Source organism: Octopus sinensis, linkage group LG10, assembly GCF_006345805.1.
Source record: "Octopus sinensis linkage group LG10, ASM634580v1, whole genome shotgun sequence".
NCBI classification, from domain to species: Eukaryota; Metazoa; Mollusca; class Cephalopoda; order Octopoda; family Octopodidae; genus Octopus; species Octopus sinensis.
This window is the reverse complement of record NC_043006.1, coordinates 1999601-2009600: the sequence shown is the minus strand read 5'-3', so window position 1 is coordinate 2009600 and position 10000 is coordinate 1999601. Positions and strand designations below refer to the sequence as shown.

The window sequence follows — 10000 nt, the reverse complement described above, 5'->3', positions numbered from 1 at the left end:
ATTTGCCGGCCTATTGACTAGTACAATGATTGAATAGAGTGGTATGTGACTAATGAACACCGAATTAGCCATTCTCATACACAAACAGATAATAACAGTAATTAATCTGTCAGTAAATGAACAGCTGCTCTGGGTTTCTCGTTAATAACATTTGTTGAACTTTTTAAATAAATATACCGTGAAGATGATGATGATGATGGTGATGAGCTAACAACAATAAAAAGTGCAAAAAAAAGAGAGGAAAGGCTTTAATGTGTCTACAACAGGGTAGAAGGGCCCCTGCTGCAGCCTTGGATACATTTTCAGAGATTTTTAATGAGAATATCTTCTCAAATAAAATGTTGGATAAAACAACTTGCAGTATTTGCTCTGGATCTTTGCATTTTGAGTTCAAATCGCAACAAGGTAAACTATGCTTAACTGGTACTTATTTTATCAACCCCACCAAAAGGATGAAAGGTAAAGCTGAACTCAGTGGAATTTGAACTCAGAACATAAAGACAGACAAAATGCCACTAAGCATTCTGCCCAGTGTGCTGACAATCCTGTTAACTTGCCACCTTGGGGATTCCATTAGATTGATTTCAAATTTTGGCACAAAGCAAGTTCAAGAAAGGGGTTAAGTCAATTACATCGACCCCAGTATTTCACTGGTACTTATTTTATCAAATCCAAATGGATGAAAGGCAAAGCTGACTTCAGTCGAATTTGAACTCGGAACATAAAGATGGACGAAATGCCACTAAGCATTTTGCCCAGCAGGCTAACGATTCTGCCAGCTTGATGCCTTTGTGATTTCATAATATTAATGTCACGTGATAATACATATGTGACTCGAAGGGCGGTGAGCTGGCAGAATCATTAGCACGTCGGGCAAAATGCTTAGCGGTATTTCGTCTGTCGCTACGTTCTGAATTCAAATTCCACCGAGGTCGACTTTGCCTTTCATCTTTTCAGGGTCGATAAATTAAGTACCAGTTACGCACTGGGGTCGATATGATCGACTTAAGCCCTTTGTCTGTCCTTGCTTGTCCTCACTGTGTTTAGCCCCTTGTGGGCAATAAAGAAATAAATACATATGTGACTTTTTCTGTTTGGGTTTTCGATATTTTATTCATAGTGAAATTTATTCATAAAATTGCAAAAGTATTAAAACTGAGGAATAATTAAGACTGCAGATTACAAAAGCCAAAGATTAAGATTGTTGGGCACAGCAATTTCTTTGTGTTCTTTACTAGGTTAAGATGTTGTGCTTGCTTCTGCCAATACCTAAGAGAAAGATAAGTACCACTTGTAGCCTGGATGTTTGTTGTGTGCTAAAAATAGCACCTGAGCTCCCTCGATTGTAACAAACTGAAACATTTCTAGAACTCTTCACGACAAATGTAAGATCGCTAAACAAATAAACATTTTGATATAATTCTGTGGGAGACAAGTAATTCGTTATCATGAGAGAGGGGGGGCAGGGGGTAAATACTGCTATAATAAACAGCTTCTCTTAGAGTTGTCTTGGCACATTACAATCCTGCTCCATAGTTTGGTTAGATGCAGGGGGGGGGGCGGAGGTATTCAAAGATTTTCTTGAGTCGTATGAACTTCTATTGTTTCAACTAATGAACCAAAACCTTAACGTGGAGAGTTCTCAACTATTTTTTTTTTTATCTATAAACCCCTTTGATTACTATTTTATTCAGGTGGACCCCCATAGCTGCTTTTTTGTTTCAAAACTAGTTTTATAGAAACTTCTTTCAAACTTCCTATTTTGTTTTTCACTCATTAACTTGTTTGAGTTGAATTATGCAAAACTTTTGAGAAAGAAATCTAGCTGTTTCTTGCAATATATACTAATAACGATAAATGTCGCCCTTTCCAAGCCTAGCCAGGCTCATGGGCCCGGTTTCTGTGGCGTATGTGTTCCCCCCAGCTGGACGGGATGCCGGTCCATCGCAGCGTTACTCAAGAAACAAGAAGAGAGAGTGAGAGAAAGTTGTGGTGAAAGAGTACAACAGGGGTTGCCACCCCCCACCCCCCGTGGGAGCCTCGTGGACCTTTTAGGTGTTTTCGCTCAATAAACACACGCAACGCCCGGTCTGGGAATCGAAATCGTGATCCTCCAACTGTGAGTCCGCTTCCACATATAAATAAATGCACCCTTTTAAAGCCTAGCCAGGCTCATGGGCCCGGTTTCCCGTTTTCAATGGCGTATGTGTTCCCCAGCTGAACGGGACGCCAGTCCATCATAGCATTACTCATTTTTGCCAGCTGAGTGGACTGGAGCAACATGAAATGAAGTGTTTTGCCCAAGAACAGAACATGTCGCCCAGTCCAGGAATCGAAACCACAATCTTACGATCATGATGCTGACACCCTAACTACTAAGTCACGCGCCTCCACAATATATACTAATACATACATCTAAAGCAAAATATTTTCAGGGGCTCTTAGAATATCACTGTGGATTCCTAGTTTACTATTTTGATGTGTGGACTCCACAAAAATCTTATATGAACTCTCTGGGCCCTGGTTGAAAACCACTGCCTTAATCCCTTTGATTACCAACCCAGCTAAGACCATTCCTGGTTCTATGATACAAACTAACAGTTTTAGTGATCTAAATTGAAACTTTCTGTCGAAATCTCATGTTATTTTAAGTTCTAAACAAACAGCAACTTAATAGTGACAAAGCTATTTTACTAAATTCTTTATTATTTGCAAAATTAATTAAAACAAAAGCAGTACATTTCAACAGAAATATGGTAACTGATCTAATTACTCCTGGCTATGAATATAAAAACTACATCCCTCTGCCAAGCCACGTTGAGCCAGTGTGAGAGAGTAGGCTCATGAAACCAATAGGATCTCAAGCTCATTTTTCAAGTCTCCACATGGTTAGTGGAGAGAACATGTTGAGGCCCTCGTCCTGCACTGGCCTGTACATGGACAATCAAATCCTAAAGCACCAGTATATGATGTTCATATTTCCAAGAGATATTAAGAATATGGTGTTTCTAACAAAAGTCACCAGGGATAGTAAAATCTACCTTTTACTTGTTTCAGTCATTAGACTGTGGCCATGCTGGGGCATTACCTTGAAGAATTTTCAGTCAAATGAATCAATCCCAGTATTTTTGTTAAGCCTGGTACTTATTCTATCAGTGTCTTTTGCTAAACTGCTAAGTTACAGGGACATAAACACACCAACATCAGTTGTCAAGCAGTGGTGGGGGACAAACAGACACACTCCACACCAGAAATGTTAAGCCCAATCCTTCTGGTGGCATAAAGCACTTGTAGTGGTGCCACATAAAAGCACCCAGCACACTCTGTAAAGTGGTTGGTGTTAGGAAGGGTGTCCACCCGTAGAAATCATGCCAAATCAGACTGGAGTCCGGTGCGGGCCTCCAACTTGCCAGTTCTGGTCAAACTGTCCAACCCATGCCAGCATGGACAATGGACATTAAATGATGATAATGATGATATATATATATAATGGGCTTCTTTCAGTGTCCATCTACCAAATCCACTCACAAGGCTTTGGTTGGCCCAAGGCTATATTAGAAGACACTTGCCCAAGGTGTCACACAGTGGGACTGAACCTGGAACCATATGGATGGGAGTTTAGGAAATTTTAAGGACTGCAATAATTCATTTTTCTCTTTCTTTAAATTTTTATTTAAAGCAAACGACTGAAAATTTGTCAAAGCTAAACGAGGAATAGTCATAGACTAATGAATGAAATACAAACCATCTGGTCTTCCTCATTGCCATTGATATAGTCCCTGTCGGGCAGCATTGGGGGCAGCCCGAATAAAGCCTGATTAACCTTGACATCTGTAATGAAATAAAAACAAAACAAACATGAAACAAACTAGACATAAAAGGAAACAAAGGAAGACATTATAAAACGTTGTGCTGTAGCTTGGCCATCACTTGCAAGCAAGTATGACTTAATAGCTCATACTGCACTTTTGCTTGTTGTTTTAGGTACCTATGTAGATAGGGACACACCCCTGTTGTGCGCTCCAGCCCTTGACTCAGAAGAATATGCAGAATGTGGCAGCTAGAAGAGGGGAGAGAGACAGAGAGAGAGAAACACCAGAGAGAGAAAGAGTAGAACTTCACCAGCAAAAAAAAAAGCATGGCTGTGTGGTTGAGAAGCTTCTTTTAAACCATGTAGTCTTAGGGTCAGTCCCTCGGCATAGTACCTTGAGCAAGTATCTTCTACTACAGCTCCAGACTGACAAAAGCCTTGAGAATGGATTTATCAGAGAGAAACCGAAAGAAGTGTGTCACATATATATACATATATATACATATATTTAAGTAGGTGAATGAATTATCCTATGTTTATCGTCAGCATGGAAAATTCATTTAACCGAAACCTGGGTAGCAAATTCACGTCAGAAACACGGTTGAAGCGACCTGTCAAGGGTAGAAACTCCGGGTTCATGTGCAGAAATTTGTGTGTTGTATATGAATAAATGAAAGAATGGAGTCGAACGAAGATGTTAACAAAATTCCTTTACTCTCAAAGGAATTTTGTTAACATCTTCGTTCGACTCCATTCTTTTATTTATTTATATATACATATATGTATGTATGTATGTATGTATTACTCATATCAGACGGGTATATTCGATTTTTAGTGCTCTCAAATCCAAACCTAAAGAAATCTTGGGCTGATGACGGAAATGTTGATCTCTTTATCCAACTAATCCAGAAACGTTCGTTCTCAAGTAATCGATGCACGTGTGATCTTTCGTTATTTTCCCCTCTATACCTGTGTGAGTTATTTTTTGAGTATACATTGTCTGGGAGACTTTTCTTATAGTAGAGGAAATAGCTAAAATGTTTTGGCTGCTATTTCTAATAGTTCGGTGTGTGGTAAAGTAAATTATTTTACTGAACCCTAATTATATAACGTAATGTTTTATATATACATATATATATATATATATACACATATACACATACATACACATACCTTTTATCCTTTACTTGTTTTAGTCCCATGCTGGGACCCCACCTTGAAGGGTTTTAGTTCAATAAATCGACTCCAGGACTTATTTTTTTAAGCCTGGTACTGATCCTATCGGTGTTTTTTGCCAAACCACAAAGTTATGAGGATGTAAACACACCAACACCGGTTATCAAGTGGTGATGGTGGGGAAGAAACACAAACACACACACATGCACATACATACATACAACAGGCTTCTTTCAGTTTCCATCTACCAAATCCAGTCACACGGCTTTTATCAGCCTGAGGCTATAGTAGAAGACACTTGCTCAAGGTACCAAGTAGTGGTACTGAACCTGGAACCATGTGGATGAGAAGAGAGCTTCTTACCACGAAGCCATGCTCGATATAAGGACAGATTTAATGTAACCTATAAAGCATTCTTCTTCATTAAAGATATAAACATCATCATCATCATCATCATCATCGTCATTCAATGTTCACTTTCCCATGCTCGCTTGGATTAAATGGAATTCATAGAGGCAGATTTTCTGTAACTAGATGCCTCTCTTGTCATCAACATTCACTTGTTCCCAAGCAAGGTAATATTCCTCCCTGGTCAAACACATTTACAGAGAGAATTAGACACCGCTTAAATCACTTACGACTATCATATGTTTGTTTGCATTAAGTGGCAACATTTGTCTCCACTTAAACACAGATGTTCTGTTAGAACAAACCATGCTGTGGTAGATGTCGTGAGAAAAACCCAGACATTGGTTTTTGGTGCAAAATGCACTCTTGTTTATATCACTAGCGGGGAGAAAAATCCCCACCACCTCAAGCACTGAGACCATCTGATCATGTGATCTCAACCTTCCTTGATATTGTCAACGATGGATACTCTAGTGCTAGAAATAGCAGCAATATGCAGAACAGGTACTAGTGTTGCAATCAGCTAGTAAGCCTGTTAAAAAGTATTTATTAGTGACAGAGGCAGTATTGATACTGAGTATACAATGTGAAGACAAGGGAATACACACACACAAACATGCATGCATACATACATATACGATGGGCTTCTTTTCAGTTTCCATCAACCAAATTCATTCACAAGACAAGACACTTGTCCATGGTGCTGCGCAGTGGGACTGAACCTAGGACCAAGAGCTGCAAAGTGAATTTCTTAACCACATGCCTATGCCTGTACCATAAAGTATGTTCTTATCTGTGTATCTAAAACATCGACCATGTTTAGACAAACAAATATGGCTACTTTCTATCATTTTCTGATACAGAATTCTTTCAACCAGCTTCTTCAGGTAAATGAAAATTCCATTGTTTCTGGCAACTGGTTCTGACCTAACAGACTCTATGACGATGCTAATGGTGTTAAGTGTTAGGAGTTTCTAGTTTTTATTTCCATCCCTGTCGCCGCCTCCATCTGTATATTCTTGTCAATGTTGTTGTTGTTGTTGTTGTTGTTGTTGATCATCCTGATTAACGTATTCATCACATGACCATGAAATAAATTACAACACAAACAAGAGAAACGCCTCGTTAATGTATCACTTTCACAGAAACAAATACAATATTGTGTTTTAAATGAAACTACTTAATGTTAGTTCAGTTATCCACACACACGTTTGTATATACACATATATACACACACATGAATATATATATATATATATACAAGGTGGTACTGAATAGATCCTGGTTTTAAGGGTATTATGAAAGGCCTGGTTGGAGGCCCAACTACCCACATTTCCATTTATCTACAGCCAGGAACTTTTCAGCATCCCCTCATGTGTGTATGTGTGTGTGTGTGTGTGTGTGTGTGTGCGAGTGTGTGTGTGTGTGCGCGTGTATATACATCAGGTCCTTAAGAATGAAATGTCTGATTTTGAACTGAAAGCTTATTTTACTTTATCTCAACAAAAACCAATGCAGGTAGTCAAAGTTTGCACCTAAATCTTCAACACAATTTTGCCATTTTATGGGTAGCTTATTTATGCTGGCAGCGAAGAATTCTGGGGAGCAAGAGGTGATGAAAACCACAAAAAGGCTGTTTTTGCATCTTCTTCAGACTTGAAGTTTTTTCCTTGCAAAAAGTTGTCTAATGCCTGGAAAACGTGAGAGTCAGTTGGTGCAAGGTCAGGTGAATATGGTGGTTTTCGCTAGGTTGATTCTGAGGCCCTTCGATTCTAATCCTTGTTTCCACACTTGAAACTTCTCCAGTTCTGATAGTGACTCAGCAATTAGAGCAAGGTCATCAGCATAGAGGAGCTCTCAGGGGCATCCTGTCTTGAATTCCTCTGTTATTGCCTGGAGGACTATGATGAATAAGATGGGGCTGTGGACTGATCCTTGGTGAACCACTACTTCTACCAGGAATTCTTCACTATACTTGTTGCCAACCCTCACTTTACTGACAGCATCCCTGTACATGGCTTGCACAGCTCTCACTAACCATTCATCTATCCCTAGTTTCCTCATTGACCATCAGATAAGGGATCGGGGGACCCTGTCAAAGAAAGCCAGGTACAGGGGCTTATCTTTGGCTAGGTATTTCTCCTGCAGCTGTCTTACCAGAAATATGGCATCAGTGGTGCTTTTCCCTGGCACGAAACCAAACTGCATCTCATCCAAGCTGACTCTCTCCCTAATCAGTTGGGCTATGACCATAAACACACGCACACATGTATTATATACACACACACACACACACACTCATATATAATTCATAGAAGTGTTTTTATCCTTTTCTTCTTGGCAATTAAAGCTGTGAAGTAGAGTTTTGGGTGTGCAATTTTAAGTAAACATACATTTGTATGCAAAAATGTGTTGAAATTAGTGAAGCCAATCCTCGTTATCAAAGGTAAGTCAATTTCACATCATTATTTGAAACAAAAACAGAAAACAAAACACAGTTAATTGCTTCGGTCAATTAGTTAATTAGTGATACCAATACTTGCCATGCAATGTATACTTGGGCAAACCAATTCACTTCTATTTCAGTTTGTTTAAACTTTAAGTAAACTAAAAACTGCTGTTTGTTATTTTATCTGGAGTCGGTAAAATGAGTAATTGATCCCTGATGAAGCAGTAAAAGATACTGAAACAAGTTGGCTTAATCTCCTTTCTCTGGTCAAATCAGAAGGAAACATGGTTTAACCACAGTCTCAACTTTGCACAACAATATTAAAAGCGTGTGTTTACTAAAAACAGCTTACATCTTTGCTTTATGGCTCTCCATTTCTGCCTCCTCCTCCTCCTCATCATCATCATCATCATTGTTGTTGTACTTCTATATCCACTTTTCAAACTGGTATGGGTTAGGAGGGTTATTGCTGCTCTTCTAGAAAAGTTGGGGGAATCACATCTCACTCATAAGCTTCACTTTTGGTTCAGTTTCTACAGCTGGATGCCTTTCCTAACACCAACTTTTTTTTTTTTATTATGACACTAAAAAGGTTTGTTTTTATGTACGACACAAAAACAAACTTTGAATCGAATGTTCATTCAATACCTTTCAACAGAGTAAAATTTATTTTTACAGGGAAAAAGTTGACAGTATTTTGAAAGTTTTAGCTATGTAGCATTCATGAGATAGTAAATCACTTTCATTTTCCAAATTTTATACTTAACTAGCAGTATCGCCCGGCATTGCTCAGGTTTGTTTTGACCCTTTAGAATAGGAATTTTCGGAAATTAAAAATTTTGCATTATGTAGCTTCTTATTCACTTTAAGTGAACATTTTTCTGGTTGAAATACACCGAAAAATGGCGACACAGTAGTCAAAAAATCCTAAAAAATAGGGATTGTTTACACCTTTTTGATGTAAATAATTTTTGGTCTTAACATGGTCCGATTTGAATTTTATCTTCTACGGAATGAAGAGCAAGCCTTCTTCTATCATACTCTCAACTTTGGTCACCTTGCACCGCAAGGTCTCAGAGGAGTTAGTTGAAGGCTACCAAACCTGCCACACACAGACAACTTCAGCTTTATATATATAGATTATTATGGAGTTAGTCCTGTGGAAAGAGCAATATAGCTGCAAAGTAGATAAGGATGTAATAGTCTACTTTTTTGTGATATATCAAGAAATATCTTTATGGACGATTTGTTAAGAGGACAGAAGAAAGAGCTTGTAGGAAGAAAGAAGTAGCAGAATGAGGAGGAGGAGAGGAAACGCAGATGAGGAGAAAACAAAGAAGAAAGCAAACATTTAAGATTAAGATTTGGAAAGGATGGGATGGTAGAGAGATTTATTCTGGTTGGATAGTGAAAGCTACATTGAAACTATTTCGGTGGTTAAAGGAATTACTGATTATGTTATTGTTAAGGTTCATTTTTGCACGTTTGTAAATACAGGTGTATATAATCAGATTAGTAAAGGAATACAGGTGGCAGATGATGAGACAGACCACATTCACTGGTTTGAGTTGGGAGCATTGTTGAGTCACTTCATTTTATTTCCATTAAACTGGTTATTTTTAGTGTTGGAAAATGAGCAGTTGGTTTTATTTAATATTACGGTTCATTCAAGCATGTTTGTAGACATTGGTGGAACAGGTTGGAGTTGTACTGGAGTGTAGGTTACAGATAGGTCAAATTTCATGCTTTATGCTTTATACGAGTGTTGCTTTCATTGAAGATGAGTGCTGTTTTTTAAATTTTGGATTTGTAGATAAATATGAGCATTATTGAGATTAATACAGATTTTGATGTGGATATAAATTTTTCACTAATGTTTGCTGTGTAGATGCATCGAGGAGGTCTTTTTGTGGTTGGGCAGATGAAACACTGTGCGGAGAGCTGGCAGAGTGGTTAGCACGCCGGGCGAAATGTTTAGCAGTATTTCATCTGCTGTTACGTTCTGAGTTCAAATTCCGCCGGGGTCGACTTTGCCTTTCATCCTTTCGGGGTCGATAAATTAAGTACCAGTTACGCACTGGGGTCAATGTAATCGACTTAATCTGTTTGTCTGTCCTTGTTTGTCCCCTCTATGTTTAGCCCCTTTTTGGGCAGTA

The 10000-nt window shown here is 38.6% G+C and overlaps 1 protein-coding gene across 1 annotated transcript in view; it reads right to left on the bottom strand.

Moving 5' to 3' along the window:
• The window catches only part of LOC115216651 (probable cation-transporting ATPase 13A3), a 171944-nt gene that overhangs the window by 113429 nt on the left and 48515 nt on the right, over positions 1-10000 (bottom strand). Inside the window, exon 2 of the mRNA XM_029786142.2 lies at positions 3746-3831. Coding sequence (XP_029642002.1) covers positions 3746-3831 — 86 coding nt within the window. The remainder of the gene's footprint in view (positions 1-3745; positions 3832-10000) is intronic.